Raw genomic sequence first — 17,367 nt, forward strand, 5'->3', positions numbered from 1 at the left:
TAATGGAGAAGCACTGCCTTAACAGTAGATAACGATAACGCTATGGTCGATATCTTCTACCTGTTCAGTAAATGAGTGTGTTTGAGAAGGACCACATCTCATTTTACTGTGATTTTGTTTGGTTTTATTTCCCTTTTCACTATTTCTGCTTTAAACTGCTCAATCCTTCCATTGGATACATTTGACAACTGGATTATTTTTCTTGTTTGGGTCACAGCTTGCCATAAGGGTGGAAGGGTAGGTCCTGAAGTCAAACTAGCTGAGAATCACTGTTGAATTTTACTGCAAGTGTTTTGGCCGTAAAGGTATAAACAAGACTTGCCAGGAATGAGTTAAATATTTCCCTGTGTTGCATGTCAGTTGTGAGTCACATGTGCCTGGAAGCTGCCGATCGACTGCCGCTTCATACTTTGCTCTGAATAATAAACCAAATCCTCAAATCCTTACACAGGCTTCCTGTTGAGTATTTGCAGGGGGTGAAACGGATGCTTAAATATAACTCGCAGCAGACTGACTGAAATTGCACACACTAAAGCCTTCACTCTGCCAAGATTGAATGACTATTGATTTACGCTGGATTTAGTTTTTCAGCTTGCTTAATTTTTTATATCAAATCCCCCAGATGAAATGAAATTGAAGTTGTTTTCTTTTGGAACGAACTTCTACTTGCTTCAACATTCAGCAAATAAACACTTCTGTGAGGAAAAAGAATTCCAAACGGGGATCAGATGCATTATAAAGAACTTAGATGAGCAACTTTAATGATATACTTCCATATAAGCTGAATGAAGTACTATATAATACAAAACTGAAACCAGAGGCTCATGTTATATGCGCAGAAAACAAAATGAACAAAGGTGGCAAAAGACAGATACACCAAAGGCCACAGCCATACCCTGTCCTCACGCTGCACCCTTGCCCAATCTCTTCTCTCTTTTCAATCACTTGAGTGGGACCACATCTCATTTTAATGTGTTATATTGCCTTTGCTGATGGGTCGCAAGGAAGTTAGTGATAAGGAAAAATGGAAAACAATGACAACAACTATAAAGTCAATGACGAAATTGGTAAATATGAAAATTGTGTACGAGTATCTGCCATCAGAGCGCGTATTGTAAATAATTTAAAATAGTTTCCTTTTTATCTTCACTAACTCTACATCAAATTGTCTGATCTAAACATTTAAATAATCATTGTTGCTTAAGTACATGTTGTATTAATATTTTGTATTTAAGTATTTATTTTAGCATGTGGCTATTTTAAAGCAGTTATTAGGAGGTTAGCTTATATGCGATGTAGGTTTATATGCGATTATATGCGACAGATAATTTTAAACATTTACCTTTTTAAAGTTCCACAATCCACCGACACATTTCAGAAATAATATTTTCAAATTGAACACATTATGGCCAGCCTAATGCTTAACCTATCTATAATTTTGATAGTTCCAGTTCCAATCTAGATATTTAGCATAATCTACATTTGTATAAAAACATGCTTAAAATCACAATTGTTAAAAGCAATTTCATGATGTTGGTGTCAGTACCAGGCTTTCATTTTATATTATTATGTTTTTTTTGTAATTCAATGTATTTATCTTGACTGGTGGCATTCATTTGATCTGATTTATTTTGATTTGGGATTTTGATTTCATTGATTATGGGCAAACGTCATACATTTTTACTTCTTTATGTTATTTATTTTCTTCAAAAATAAATGAAAAAAATACATGCAACAAAAGTTGTTTTTTTTTCATAGAAATAATCATGACAATATTCAATTTAAATAACGTTTAAATAAAACATTTAGGGATTTCTGTTTATGAACAAAAAATAATTTTGGCAAGCTTGGAAAATTAAAGTAAAACATAAAAAAATAATTATTTTCTCTGTATATGGAAAAGTAAACATTTGGTGTCTGAAAAGTGTATTCTGTTTTTAGTTTTGGAGATCTGCCACGGAGATTGCATAGAATGACAGTTCGTTATTTTGACTATTATACCACCCTGTTGTTCGTTATTTTAACTATTCACATATTTGTCACAATCTGCTAATACGTTGATGTTTTTTAATTTCCACACCCTCTAGGGCGGAACTGATTTTTATAACCAAAGAGATTCAATCAAAAGAAAGGGCTTAGAGGAGGGCTTTTGGGTCGGATCATAAATTTTGAATTATGAAGGCTTTTTCTACAGTCCTCTCCGGTTCTACTTGCATGTTCAAAGCCCATTGATGTCTTCTCCCCCTAAGTGTTTACTATTTGTAAACATAACAGTGTCCTACCAATTCAACACCTAAAAGACTCACATATGAGGCTTAATTTTCACAAGTCACATTTCATTCTCAGCATCTATCCACACAGGACGGCTCTGTAATCACTCCGTGAGCAACTGGAACAACATTGGATTTAAAGGTCAAAAGAATGATGGCACAAAAAGCGTGCCTGCATGTGTGCATTTGTGAGTGTGCACGTGTGTTTAGTTTCTTTGGCTCCTATCCATTGCTACAATTTCAGAAGTAATAATCCCGGTTACCGCACACAAAGTATATACAAACTAAGAATTATTTACTGATGTAAAAAAACATTTGGAAAACCATATTTATTTGTGTATACAGTGCAGCCATGTATAACACACACACAGATTTTTTTCTTTTAGGGAAAATCTGCACAACGTTTTGTTTTTCAACTCAAACCAAGCATTGTATGTGACAAACCTTAATGAATATGTGTGGCCATTAGTGAAATAATTTGACAGTCTAAACTATAAACAAAAAGCTAACACTAGAATAGTTGTGCACCATTAGGGCATAACCCGCGAAACCGTGGCATTTACGTTTTTGGCAGGGTCTTTGGTACTCACTTCTGCCACCCTGGTTTGATTTCCGTTGGATCCAATCTTTTGCGATTTTGGTGATATTTTTTGAGTGTTCAATCATTTGACAAATACGGTAATGTCCTACTGTAAAGGCTCAAGTAGAATACACAACCAAACATTGCGTTCCTTAAATAAATACAAATAAATATCAGATCTTTTTGTTCAGCTTTTATGCAAAAGTCGTGGACACAGAAAGAAAATGGTTTCAAGAACCTGAAACAAGTCAAAATTAAGGTCCAAAGGAATACAAACACCCTCATAGAATACAATACCTGTGACTTGCACTAAGCAGCATCCACATTTGCGCAGCACTTTTCCAAACAGGTGCCGACACCCGCATCCCTTATGTCGGTGGCCCCCTTTCATGATCATCCTTTGCCGCTTGCACTTTCAAGACTCTCATCCGATGCAAGCATAGTGCTGGATAAACTGGATAACTGCACTATTCCGGTGGTAATCCCCAGAGGAAAATGTATAAAGATCCTCCTTTGTTCATTTTCCCAAAACAAATGCAGACAAAAACCTTCTCGATACTCTCCGTGTAGTAAAGAAAGAGAGCATGAGAGGGAACATAAGTACTTGAGGGGCTGATAGAATGAAAATGGGGAGTGGGAGGTTTGAATAACATGCTCAGATGGCCGAGCAGGCATGGAAATCCTGGCCCCGCCTCCTTCCCCCTCTTGCCTTTTTTCTTCCTGACTATTTTACACACTGTTTTTGTAAGCTGCTTGTTTAATAATAAAAGCAGCACCCCACTAAGAGGAAAGAGTGAAAAACAAGAGGAACTGAAACTGGATTATTGTAGTTCTACAGCCTCAATAGGGCACATTAAAATAACCACTAAAGTAAACTTTAAAGGAACAGTGTGTAATATTTAGTGCCTCATTCAGTAAAAAAACAACAACATTGGTTTGAATACTAGGCAAAAATACACAAACTATCATACCAGTGTTCATTTATGTATATAAAAAAGTATAAGTCCAGTTATTTGTATTTCTTTACAAATGTAATCGCATCCTTGAGGTCGCCCCCTGTGTTTGTCAAGGCATCTTGCTGCTAGATTGTGCTCTTAGCACTGGTTTTCGATCGCATTCGGAAATACAGTGCCATCCAGTGATCAAATATTACTACACACTGGGGCTTAAAATTAGGTGTTAAATTAACACTTCAAAAATTAACTTAACAAAATAAGTCAGCACCTTGAAACGAAAATATTAAATTAACATTTTAAGAGAGCGTTAAATTAACACTGTTTATTTTACGGCAAAATAATTTTAGCCAAGATAACGGTCTATTTATCCTGTGCAAAAAAAAACCAATGATAGCCATTGTAATTTACAATCAGAAATGTGGGATCTTGCTTGTTGTTCGTTAGTCAATTACAATATACTGTACTACAAAAAGTCAAATTTAAAATTTGGAAAAATATGTCCAGAAATAAAAAGAAAATGATCATATTTTTGGGCCAGGTACTTATACTGTTATTTGATAGTATTATTTACATCATACAATGTTTTGAAAAATTTTGTTTTGAATTAAAATAAAATTAAAAATATGTATTACTTTTTGCTTGCAGATTCATACAATGAAAAGGGCAGTTAATATTTGGAAAAAAATGTTTTTCAAAGTACAATTTTTAAGTAGTTTTTTTTCTTATATACTATGTAATGCACAGGTGTCAAACAGGTGGCCCACGGGCCAGATCAGGCCCGCTAAGGGATTGAATCCGGCCCGCGAGACAACACTCAGAGAAGCGCAAGAGAAAAAGAAGCTGCAGGTTGAACTATGTCAACTTGATGTTGCCAAAGAAAGGTGCCTCGAACAAAGACACTGTACTTGTATTTATTTCTCTCTCTCTTTTCCACCCCTTTTCTGCCACTCTCTGTCTCTGTCTCTCTCTGTCTCTCTTTTTCTCTTCCTTCGTTGCTCTTTGTCTCTTTCTCTCTCTGTGTCTTTTTAACTTCTTTTTCTCCAACTTCCTTTTTTCCTTTTCTCTCTTTTCTCTTTCTCTCTTCCTACCCTTTGCGCTTTCTTTTCTCTTTTCTCTCCTTTCGTCTTCCTATTTCTCTATGGATTTGTTTCTTCCGCTCCCTTTCTTTCCCCCCTCTCTCAGGACTTTTTATCTTTTGTTTCTCCCGCTCTCTCCCTCTCTCTCTTTCTTTGTCCCGCCCTCTCTCCTTTTCCCTCCCTCTTTCTCTTATTTCTTTATCTCTCTTTTTCTTTCTCTTTAATCTACTAGTCCGGCCCCCGACAGAATGTTTGTTCTATCGTGTGGCCCCCGAGTTAAAATGAGTTTGACACCCCTGATGTAATGTTTATTATGTCGTTTCCGACATTCTAAAAAGATTTATCTCCAACGTTTGTCGTTTTGTTTTTTGCATAAACGGAATATTTACAATGAAAATATCTATTGCATTTTAGTTTTTTTTTTGTTTTACCATTTTATTTCTAAACAGTTAATTGCAGTTCCCACTGCAAAACTTTCAGTTCAAAAAAGAAAGTTAAGTAAAATAACCTACCCACCTACCTACCTACCTACCTACCTACCTACCTACCTACCTATCTATCTATCTATCTATCTATCTATCTATCTATCTATCTATCTATCTATCTATCTATCTAGAGAGAACTGAACTGAACTTGTCAATCCCTCAGAGTAATCGTAAATAAAAATGTATTTGTATCCTCAGATTTGTCTTGGTCTTGTGGTTCCCAGATCGCACACATTAGATTGCTTTTGTGATTCCAGGTAGCTAAAGAATCTCTAGTGGAAAAATCAAATAGCAGAAATATCAGCAATGCTATGGCCTGGTTGGTTGGAGGCAGATTTAATCTCCAGACCAAAGATTAAGTATTCATGACTAGATGATCTTCTGAGTACAGATGTCCAGTCATGTGGCAGCCGTTAGTGTGATTCCAATACGCATCATTTTGCACAAATCCAAACGCGGAAATAATCGCCGAAAGAGTAGATTATTATTCATCGTTGATTATGTAACATGTTTGTTATTAATGCATTGGCTTGACCAGCATAACATCAATGTTAATCAATTGTGTTTGCTTCTATGCGATAACCTTTGACTGATTAGAAGCATTCAATATTTAATCATCTGATCAAAGTTTATACATTTTTCAAGCATAACTTCAATATTTTTTGTCCAGTGTAAGCATTTGCCTCACTTTCCTTGTTGAGTTACTTAATCATATCAAATCCTTTATTTTTCTTAAAGAGCGGTTCTTTAGCAAATCATTCATTTTGTGACCAAACCAATCATATAGAGGTCTACTTCAGGCTTCTTGTGAGATTGATGTATTCTTTTGATTTCTTTTTTTTTTCTTTCAGAAAATCAGAAATGTAATCAGTGAATCATATTGTGAGGAACCAGTTTGGATATGTTTTACTTTCAGTATAAATTACAGGTAAATTGAGATTAAATCATGAAACAAAAACAAACAATACACACCTTAACTTGCTTCACTACAGGAAATTAAAAAATGCCAAAATGTAAACTTTTAACTCAAAAATTAAAGTAGCTTCAAATGTTAAGAGTTTTATAAAGTTAACATAGGTGTCAAAGTCATTTTAAAGACTTAATTCAAGAGTTAAAACGACTTTAACTTTCAAGAGTTATTGTCCAAAGATGAAGCCGTTTTATAGTGTTAACTCAAGGTTTTAAGCAGTAACAAGTTAGCTTAAATCAAAAAGCTACTTAAAGCTTTAAATCAAGAGTTTAAACCGCTTTAAATATTCAACTTACGAATTAAGGGTAGTTTTACAGTGTTAACCCAAAGGTGCCTTCAAAGCTTTAACGCAAGAGTTAATGCAGCTTTACATCTTAAATTTTAGAGGTTTATTAAGTTACAGTACTTAAAACACTACCTAAATCAGCTTTACAGCTTAAAGTCTGGAAATGAAGCTTGCACCTTTTAATAATCATTTAAACTTTACCTGGGTATCCAGGTTTTCCGCGAACATATATTTAATTCTGTTATGCAAATATATCGTAAAGTCATAATTTTCTTAGTTAACAAATGTCCAAAAAAAGTAATTAAATGTTCAAATTTTCAATTCTCATTTCAAAAAAACATGGCTGACCCTTGTTCTAAGGAAACCCATGAATATAATGTAACCAACTGGCACAATTTTTTTCCTCTCTTTTTTTGCTGAGCCTTTCGCAAGGTTTTGTCATGGTTGCCATGGCGCCCAATTGGCCGCGCCCGTGTGTGTCATGGTTGCTATGGTGCCAATTGGCCCCGCCCGTAGGGTGCCAGGTGCGGCTCGTTGAGAGATTGGATTTCTCTCTATATAAAGCTCAGCGCTATCTTGCTTTTTTCTCAGCCCGTCAAACAAACTTCTGCCCCACAACACGTGGGTTCCCGACTCGGTCCTCTTTTGCTGTTGGTGTTTCAAGTTCGGTATTGTTCCCGTTTATTTTTGTTCTGTTTAATTTCGGGTTCCAGTTTTGTTTCCGTCTGTTTTTGTCTTGTTTGTTAGTTTCTCCAGTTTATTTTTGTTATCCTGATTCGTTATAGATCTCGTCAGTCTCTGGCTTCCTGTCCTTCCACGCCAGACCGGCTTCCTAACATGCATGACTCCCCATTTCCCGTAAAATAAAAGGGTCGTGTGAGAACGTCACGCGATTGGATCCTGTATCTGTTCTGGTTCTGACAGGTTTTTGGTTTTTCGGGTATCCATAGTAGTATGCTGACCAAAAATTATGTCAACTCCCTCTGACTGATGTTATGTAAAATAAAAGCAAATTCTGTGAGCTATGAGTATTTAAAATGATGCATGTCCACATGAAAATTCATGTATTTTTGGTCATTATTTAAAAAAAATTTTGTTAATGTATATTTTTCTGCCACTAGGAGGCACTAAATAATACAAACTGTCCCTTTCAAAATAATTTAAACTATATGATTGGTACCTTTACATCCTGCAGCCATACTGAACCTTCTTGCCCACTTGAATGGCATCTTGGTGCACTGATTGTTGTCATCAGGCCACAGTTTCTCTTTGCTGCAGTCTGAAAGCTAACACACAGTGTACGTTAAGAACCCAAAAACTCAATTTCCCTCCTTTTTTTCCACTCCAAAAACTGCACAAATGGCTTTGTTTACATTCATTGAGAACATTGGAGCAGTTTATAGCATAAACAAACAGCATTTCCCCCCAAAAATAAGAATCACTAGTCAAGGGGAAACGTGTTGCCCACGGGGAACCGGTAGCACCCGAAGACCACTTGAGTATCCCTTGGACAGGTTCTAAAAATATATCATAAGTCATTATGATTTTCAAGGATATTTTATTTCTATCTGGCATGATGTTTTTGTTGACTGAACCCACTTTAACCTTTATTAGAATAGAATAGAATAGAATAGACCTTTATTATCATTGTTACAAAATGGGTTGAACATATTGTGACAACGAAATTGAACGTGGCATTCCAGTTACACATTTTGACTGTAAAGATAAAAGATTAAAGATAAAAGGATAAAAATAATTTAGATATACATGAACACAAAATATTTACACAAGAAAGTATGGGCATGTAAAAGCAGAAGATATTTACTTTGGGGGTTATTATTAATTGTAACCTGGTGATAACATACTAAGAACATAGTATAGTAATAACATGCAGGGTTGGTAGGATTACTTTATGAATGTAATCTGATACAGTTACTAGTTACCTGTTGGAAAATGTTATCAGCAGTGTAATCCCTTTACCATAATATTATTGTAATTTGATTACTTTCAATTACTTCTGGATTACGTCAATATAAAATATCCTAATAATAGACCAAAAAAAAAAAAACTTAATAGAAAAATGTATGTTCGTACCAGAGCCAAGTGGGAGGTGGCTAGGTTCAAGAACACACTTACATTCTTGACACTGGGAGATTGATACAGAGAAGAGGATTCCCACCTTCCTCGCACAACCCAACCCATTTGTTGCAACACCTGTAGTTGGGAGTCATTAGGTGACCAAACTCCCCAATTCCAACTCCTAATGCCAAGTGCCAAGCAGAGAGGCAACGGGTACCAATGTTGTAAGTCATAGGTATGACTCAAACCAGTGACCTCCCAGTCTTGGGGTGGGCACCCTACCTCCATGGCCTGTGAAAGTCATGTGAATAAGTGCACAAAGTGAATGAACGGATACTTGAAAGTATGCTGTGGAAGAGAACATATAACCCCACACATTCAATTGCATTAATCATTTCATATCATGTTATTTAATATATATATACTTTTTTGTTGATGTTGTCTCATTTGGTGTGCTTCAATTACATAGCACTTTTTTTGTTAATTTTGCAAAGTTTTTGGTGATATAGTATGTTTTGTAGTCAGGCACCTAGGGCAGGTGCGGTTGTCCTGAGAGTGAGCGCGAGTGTGTGGAATGAACAATGAGAAAGACAGGCACCAACGGACATGGTGACTATAAAGCTAATGCGAGGGAGGAAAAGGATAAAAAAAGGTTTCAAACTAACGCACATTGGACTTCAATATTGTCCCTTGAATTGTGCAACATAAATATGCTTTTAAAAAAACTTGTAATCTTGCTATGTAATCCTTATCTTTACAAAACATACCTGTAACTTGATTATCTTTTTTTCTGTAACTGTAACAAATTACATTTTTTTGTATTCTGACTAAGTAACGCTCTTACAATTATTCTTGTTACTTCCCTAGCATCACAACATGTTATTATAGAAGTGAATATTAAATGGGTAGCCCTTCACACTAATCACTAACAAAAAAAAGCTCTCAGCTTTAAAACTCTTGCTGACCCCTGCTCTAGTCTTTTGCCCTTCTAATTTCGTTTCAGTTTGAGTGGTTTCTTATCTTATCAGCCCTCGACTTGCAGCACAAAGGTAGAATTATTTTCAGAGTGACAACAAAATATTTACTCGTTAACTGAAAGTACATCAAAAAAGCTGTAAAAAAATATACATGCTTTTACAAAAAAGCCCAGCTGATAATAGAGAAAAAAATATAAAAGGAGTACTCACTTTATTAACATTTTGTCCACTTTGCTGTTTTATCCTCTCTTGTACTTTTGCCAAAGTCTTCATTGTTCACCTCTTGTCCTTTTAAAAGATCTCCTTTTTTCATCTCCACTTCTTTCTCACGCGTAAACAGATGGACAAAGAAAGCATGTCAGTTTGTATGTTTGGCTTTCACTCCAGGGAGGAGAAAGAGAAGCTTTTTTTCTGCTGGTCACATGAGGACAGACGGTCAGATACACTTGGATTCCCTCCTCGGGCCACTCTTGTTTGGAGGGGTTTAATAGGAAGGGGGCTTCAAGTTTTTTTCACCCATTCAACAAGAGTAGGGTAAGAAAGGAGGAAAAAGGGTTCAGATAACACTTCTTAAGTCCATGAAAAGTCAGATGAGGCAATGATCCAGCTCTATGAAGAACCCGTTTTCCATGTCCAGCGCATTTTATACACGGATTTCACAACAAACTGTCTCGTAGGATAAAAATAATCATTATTTTTGAGTGATTCACACCTTAAAGGGACATTGTGTATTATTTAGTGGAGGGGTCTCAAACTCAATTGAGTTGGGTGCCGCTGATGCTAGGATCTGGCTAAGGTTGGGCCAAAATGTGGTTTTCCTCAAAAACAGCGCCAATAAAAATATTTTGCTGTTCTTAAAGGGACAGTGTTTTATATTTGTCAAAAAATGAATCCAAAGAAGACTACAAACTACAGAGACTGAAGCTGAGCAAAACCCACTCTATTTCTTCTGATTTTGACCCAGCATTTCTTAAAGAAAGACAAAAGGATAGGTGGAAAATATTTTCTTTAAAAAAAAGAATAGGGGGAGAAATAAGAAAAAGAGGCAAAAAATTAAAACGGGAATAAAAGGGGAAAAGAAAGCAAAAAATGGAAAATGGAAAAAAGGAAAGAAAAGGAATAGAAAGAAAAGAAAGGAATAATGATCATATGTCATTTTTTTATCTCTTTTTAAAAATATTATTCATTTTTCCAGTACACCACTGAAGATGCAACTCTGCACAGCTCTCTCCACTGCTGACGGTTCCTGGGCTGTGTTTGGGTTGTGGCAAAGTTGGCACCAGTCTATTTCTTGAGGTTTGGGCACAGTTCTTTTTCTACTTTCCTATCCGCCTGCGCCCTTGGACTGTGCCCTTGAGAGTGATCTTGTGATGTGACTGTACCACTGCAGTTTGAATCTGCGCACAGTTGTGGACAGTTTGTCGTTGGGTCCAATGTGCCTTCTGATGGTGTTGTGCACCGGTTTGTATGTCACATGGGCTTTGTAGATGATGCCTAGAAGTTACCTTTAGCATCAAATCTACATGACCTGGGTTTTCTTTTCCAGCTCTTCTGTAAGAGTCCATGTCTAGCAAGAATGGATAAAGCCCAGAGAGGGATGGGCATCACTTGGCTTTACGCGCCAAGGACACACCACATGACGGATGACAACAACTCACTCGCCCATGTCAAAAAAGACCGCGCCTTTTGCTAACTACCAGGTCAGAGTTGCCAAGTGTGTATGTTACCATTATGTTAATATCAGGTTGTCATCATTAGAACTAGGGTTAAAATGGGAACAGTCAACTGGGCACAATTATAGGTAAAAATCTTTTTTTAAACTTTAGAAGAATTGATCATGTATTTAAAGACACTGAACATGTCACTAATTTCCCATGGCAGTTATGAATCAGGTTTCAAAGAAAATCACAATTACCCATCACTGATTAGCTACTTTCAGAAATCAACCGCTTGCTACTCAGATGTCCCTAGGGAGCTACCTAGTGCAGGTGGGCACCACGTTGGTGACCCTTGCACGGAATAAAATTCATGGTGGAAACGGAAAAAAGGAAACACAATCGGGTCTCTTTTGACAAGTAAGCAGTTCCTCCACGTTGTGGACAAGACAAAAAAAAGGCTGAAGCAAGTAATCCTGCTTTCAAAGGCTTAACTAAGAATTTCCAACAAGTGCTGGGTGGAATACGTATTTGGATGTCATTGACTCCTCTCTTAAGCTTCCTGTCCTCAAGACAACAAGTGGTTTGGAAATGAGTAAAGAACATCCATTCTGAGGCACCGTAGGGAACTAATTTCTCAGCTGATTTGGCGGGAGAATCGAAATAAGCTGGAAGTCCCTAAAAGAAGTAAGAAGGCGCCATCTGCCTGAGGGATATTCAGGGGTTTTGTTATACATGGTACGGTAAGTTGGATATCACTTTGTGAATGTGTGATCGGATGGATGGATGATCTTGGCGATAGATAAAAAGGTAGAAAATTGTTGTCAATGGTCACCACTTGTGACTGAGGTTATTCTAAGTTGCAGGGTCATCCTAATTTAGCTGGCATGTGCTCAGCAAGGCTTTTAATTCCTGATCCAGTTACTTAACTTTGAGGGCCCTCACATGGCCACACCAACTCCATGACAGACAGGTAATACAGTCCTAATCCGTGGCAGATGGACCTTTACCACCACTCTCTCAGTAAACAAATTATTGTGCGAGTCTTTTAGGCCTGGTTTTCGGATTCTCATGACTGTCTTCACCTGAACTATGTTATTTCCACCCTTCTGTCATTCCATGCTGGGTGTAGCCCGGGAATAGGGCGCCATCTCACCTGATTTTGCTGTTGGAATAATGGCCACTGCAGCAGAGGACCCTCATTTGGGCGACGGTCCTAATGAGGAGGACAGCTCAACATCGAATTGGGACTCAGACAGTATTCTGTCTGACGATTCTGTCCTGCCCGATTACACGCTGGAGAGGTCCCTCGGAGGGGCAGCTACACTCTACCAGGCGTGCGCCCGGAATGACACCATCGCTCTGCGAAAGGTTCTTGAGAGGGGGGTGACAAAAGAGGAGGTCATGGACTTGGATATCAATAACTGGGTAAGGTTTTTCCTGCTGAATTTATTTGAAATAATTAGGAGCAGAGTCATTGATCACCAATTTTATCCTTTTATCTTGTGAATGACTTCCTACAGAATGGCTTGATGGTGGCTTGCTGCAAAGGATTCATAGACATTGTTTATGATCTTAACACCTGCCCTTTTATAGACATCAATCATCAAGACAATGAAGGCAACACAGCATTGATGATTGCATCACAAGCAGGTAGGTCATAACTAAACGCCAAATTTTAAACTGCAGTTGAAATGTTAATTGCAAGCTTCCAATGGATCTTCACGTTTTGATCCCCAGGTCATGTCAATACCGTCATGTACCTTCTGAACTATTATCCTGGAATAGACACTGAAATTAAAGACTGCCGTGGCTTCACTGCTCTCATCAAAGCTGCAATGACGGGCCGTGATGACGTCGTTGCTGCGCTTGTTATGGCCGGTATGTGAAACAATTTAAATATACAGAAATCCGATGGCAACATCACAAAAATTGCTTTCCTATGATGACAGAGATATTTTATTAATAAAACTTGGACATTATCCAATTAACCTTAAAACATACAGTTCCAGAATAGCTTTAGGCCTTTGAGCTGTCTATATTTTAAGCCTGCTAACTTTATCCGCTAGAGTGTGACGCCAGAACTGTAATCAGTGATTTTCTAATCAGTGATCTATTGTAGAGCCTTATAGATTAATCTCTTGCCAAATAACACCATTAAATATTATTATAGTGGTTGGAAAAAACTGTGTGAACTCCACTCGATCAAATTGAGTTACGTTTGTCTAATACTGAAAAACTTGATACTATAAACATTTTCCAGCAAAGTAATTCTATTTTTAGTAAGTTTGGTTACTTAGTTAAGAGTTACTTTACGTGAAGTAGTAATATTTATTTGAGATACAAATTTATTTACACTCATAAGTTACTTCAGACCTTTTCGGGACAGCCATTACGCTGATGTGGCCCTCTGTTAAAATGAGTTGTAAACGTATACGTTTTCCCCGTATGCAAGTTTTTTTTATCATTTCAAATTGTGTACGCCATTCATCAAGTTTGTATAGGATTTTTTTTTTATTTAAAAAAAAAAATGTAAAAAATTGGTAGATCAATCTCTTGCTAATTTAGTCGCTAATACGGGTTGTCTCAGTCACTGGTAGCAGACAACAACGTAATCATAGATTACTAATATTTTACACAGATATATTTGTTTTTAATTTTACATAGTCAGTCTTGCTGTGAGTAAATGGGTGCCGCATTGTGTTTGTAAAGTGTATTATTGCTTAATACGTGGAATTGCAATCATTAATAAGGGAACCAATTGGCTGAGGTTGACAGGTATGAGTTTGTGACTCCTGGTGTACATGCTCACTTTTGGAAAATTGTCAAATGGGTGCTTAGTGCAGACGTTTGCTTGTACTGGATGAACTCAATTCATATTCATGTTTTGTACAGGGGCTGACATCCACGTGACAGACACCACAAGGGGAAAGTGCGCTCAGGAATGGGCGCAAAAAACAGGCCGCTACGAGACACTGTACCGTTTACGCCGCCTCAAAATGAGACCGAAAGCTGAGCAGTTTTGTGAAAACTACATCCCTGAGTGGCCCGAACTGAAGGAACGGGTAGCGAAAGCCCTGGCGGAAAAAAGCACCCGTGAAAAAATCAGCCATCACATTAGGAGCACGTTTGGATTCCGCTTCCCTCGTGACCCAGAGGACAATGGGGTTTTGGACCACATGGTGCGCATCACCACCAGCATACACAGCCCTCTCATCTCCACCGGCTGTCGGCCACTGTGCCCAACTAGCCCTCCTGAGTTAGGTAAAAGGCGCCTCGCTGTACCGGAACTGATGAAGAAACACTCAGAGAAAGAACTGGAGGAGAGTTCCGTGTGCCACAGCGACGGATCCGTGTCACACATTATTCCCTCCGTCCACTCGGCGGACTCTATCGCAACAACCTGCTGTGCTGATACTGAGAGGAGAGGCAGCATCCTATCGCTCGCCTCCGCTAAGGTGGCCTCCAAGTTCATCCCCAGAAGCATGGCCAGGAGGAACAGCGTCTTTCCCTCGGGATGCATCCCCCAAATCAACATCAACAGACCTACGGAGGCCACGCCCAAGAAGGAAAAGAAAAAGAAAAGGATGGACAAAGGTTACCTGGAACCACCAAAGTGGAGATATAAGGAGCTCAAGGACGAGAAAAAGAGGGAGAAAAAGGAGAAAGAGAAGGCTGAAAAGGAGAAAACGGAGAAAAAAAGACAACGGGACAGTACAAAGACGAAATAACACGGTTCCAAAACCGCCATATTTTTTTCCTTTTGAAACCAAAGTTGGTGTTTTTGTTACTCAGAGTTTCAAAGCACTAACTAATGAAATAAATGGGAAATTCAAACAAAAACTGCTACCACAATTTCAAACATCGGAACCTTAGTTATTAAAAGTACAGAACTCTACAGGTATCAGATATATCAGGTGGCAAATAATTTCCTTCATTTTCTATACTATTTTCTCTTTATATACATACATATATATATATATATATATATATATATATATATATATATATATAATCTTCCCCCTGTTTCAGCCATTTTTTTCATATTTTTATCAAATATTTTTGGGGGTGAAAATAGTATACTGTAGAAAATGAAGGAAATTATTTGCCATCTGATACCTGTAGAGTTCTCATCTCATTAGCCGTACCGCTTATCCTCATTAGGGTCGCGGGGGGGCTGGAGCCCATCCCAGCCATCTCCGGGCAGTGGGCAGGGGACACCCTGAACTGGTTGCCAGCCAATCGCAGGGCACACAGGGACAGACAACTCATTCACTCATTCACACCTAGGGACAATTTAGACCGGCTAATTCACCTGAAATGCATGTTTTTGGAATGTGGGAGGAAACCGGAGTGCCCGGAGGAAACCCACGCAAGCACGGGGAGAACATGCAAACTCCGCACAGGAAGTCTGGAGCTGGATTTAAACCCACGACAGGTTCCCATGACATGAACTGTGCCGCACAAGCGCTAACCACTGCGCTGCCGTGCGGCCACCTGTAGAGTTCTGTACTTTTAATAACTAATGAGAGATTTTTTGACTATACTTATACTTAATAATTATTTCTAAGCATTGAATACTGATTTCAATATTAATTTCCATATTTTCATTTTTATAAAAGAAGAATAAAAAATTCTTAATTACATTACAGAATTATCCACAATCTACAATATATATAATTTATATATTATTTTTCCTCATTTAAGTGTTTATTTTCTTATTTTATTTGAAAAATAAGTTATTAATGTTATAAAATGAAGAAAAAAAAACATAAATTAGCACAATTATTTCCAATTGGACCAAAATTATACATAAAATATTTTCATAATTTTGGGGTGAATTTTTTTTTCCAATTTTCAGACCTTGAGTCGGTTTACATTAGTTTAACTTTTATTTCTGTTATTTATATTTTTTACTGTTGTTGGACCAGACACATTACCATGGATTCTTTATTCTCCACTTTGCATCTGGATGGATTTGTTTTTATTAATTAATTACAAAAAATGAGCCTTTAATGTCAATCATTGAAGGGACTGTGTATTAATTAACACGTACTCGTAAGAGAAAAGAATATTTCATTAAAAATATATATATATATATATTTATTTAAAAATAAGAAATACTACATAGACTATAATATAAACGTGCAATTTTTAAATACTCATAAGTCAAAAAAATGTGCATGTATTTACATATCATGAGCCTTACCTTGAGGAAGCTGAAATAATTGTCTGCCATCTTGCTGCTGTGGGTAACCGCAAATCCCAAAGCCTTGCGAGAACATGGGTAGAAAAATGCGAGGAAACATGGTGCGGTTTGGTCACTTTGAGTCTCCGTAGTTTGTATTCTTTCTTGTGCTCTACCAAATCCACAAATCTTATGGTTACTGATTTAATTTTAAGGTGCTAATTTATGCACTTTACTACATACTGCACATACTACCTCATGACTCCATAAAGCACAGATGCGTTTAGATTATGAAAGGCGATAGTTAAAATGGTTTTGAAAATATTCATTTTCTTCAGTTATTTGTATAGACATCCCAGTCATTGTTTTAATATTATTATTTTGCATTTATGAAATCAAATGAGATTGAATTATTTGCAAAAATTTACAGACATTCTACAGTCAGATTTTTTCTTTTTTTTTACAATATCCAGAAAGGACTTTGATGAATTTAAAAATTGAATACAGCTTATTAAAATGCTTCCATTTTCACCTCTTTTGACGTCATATTTGAAATATTAGTTGTTCTCTAAATCAGGTCTTTTAACATGCATTTGGGATTATTTATGTTGATGTATGAGCATGTGGCCAAAGAAAACAATAGCTTGTTTTAAAACAAAAACATTACCAGGCAAATTCCTCCTCTTCCCCATCAGATAACTTAAGAGCTAACAGTGGACAAAATTACATTTTTTTTCTTGGCAGTGGTGGTGATGTTGTGGGGGTTTATGACACCAGGAATGTTTTTCTTTTACCAATCTAGAATGAAATGTTTATGTGATTCCACGACTGAAGGTGAAAGTGAT

At 37.1% G+C, this 17,367-nt stretch overlaps 2 protein-coding genes across 3 annotated transcripts in view; one reads left to right on the top strand and one right to left on the bottom strand.

Moving 5' to 3' along the window:
- arhgef25b (Rho guanine nucleotide exchange factor 25b) overlaps positions 1-17,367 on the bottom strand; it is a 48,135-nt gene that overhangs the window by 29,003 nt on the left and 1,765 nt on the right. The window contains exons 2-3 of the mRNA XM_088338417.1: positions 9,890-10,000; positions 7,804-7,909 (exon numbers count right to left, since the gene is read on the bottom strand). Of these exons, the coding sequence (XP_088194543.1) occupies positions 7,804-7,909; positions 9,890-9,952 (169 nt within the window). The 5' untranslated portion in view covers positions 9,953-10,000. The remainder of the gene's footprint in view (positions 1-7,803; positions 7,910-9,889; positions 10,001-17,367) is intronic.
- On the top strand, positions 11,878-15,282 carry ankrd33ab (ankyrin repeat domain 33Ab). Of its 2 annotated transcripts, none has more exons than XM_088337184.1 (6): positions 11,878-12,077; positions 12,201-12,307; positions 12,467-12,762; positions 12,858-12,987; positions 13,075-13,215; positions 14,230-15,282. In XM_088337184.1, the coding sequence occupies exons 3-6, from the start codon at positions 12,511-12,513 to the stop codon at positions 15,063-15,065; spliced, it is 1,359 nt and encodes a 452-aa protein (XP_088193310.1). In that variant the 5' UTR covers positions 11,878-12,077; positions 12,201-12,307; positions 12,467-12,510; the 3' UTR covers positions 15,066-15,282. The 2 variants fall into 2 exon arrangements, with proteins under 2 accessions (XP_088193310.1, XP_088193311.1); XM_088337185.1 differs by having other exon boundaries at positions 11,878-12,072.

This window comes from Urocampus carinirostris, chromosome 6, assembly GCF_059441175.1.
Source record: "Urocampus carinirostris isolate Australia breed hairy pipefish chromosome 6, RoL_Ucar_1.0, whole genome shotgun sequence".
In the NCBI taxonomy this organism is placed as follows: domain Eukaryota; kingdom Metazoa; phylum Chordata; class Actinopteri; order Syngnathiformes; family Syngnathidae; genus Urocampus; species Urocampus carinirostris.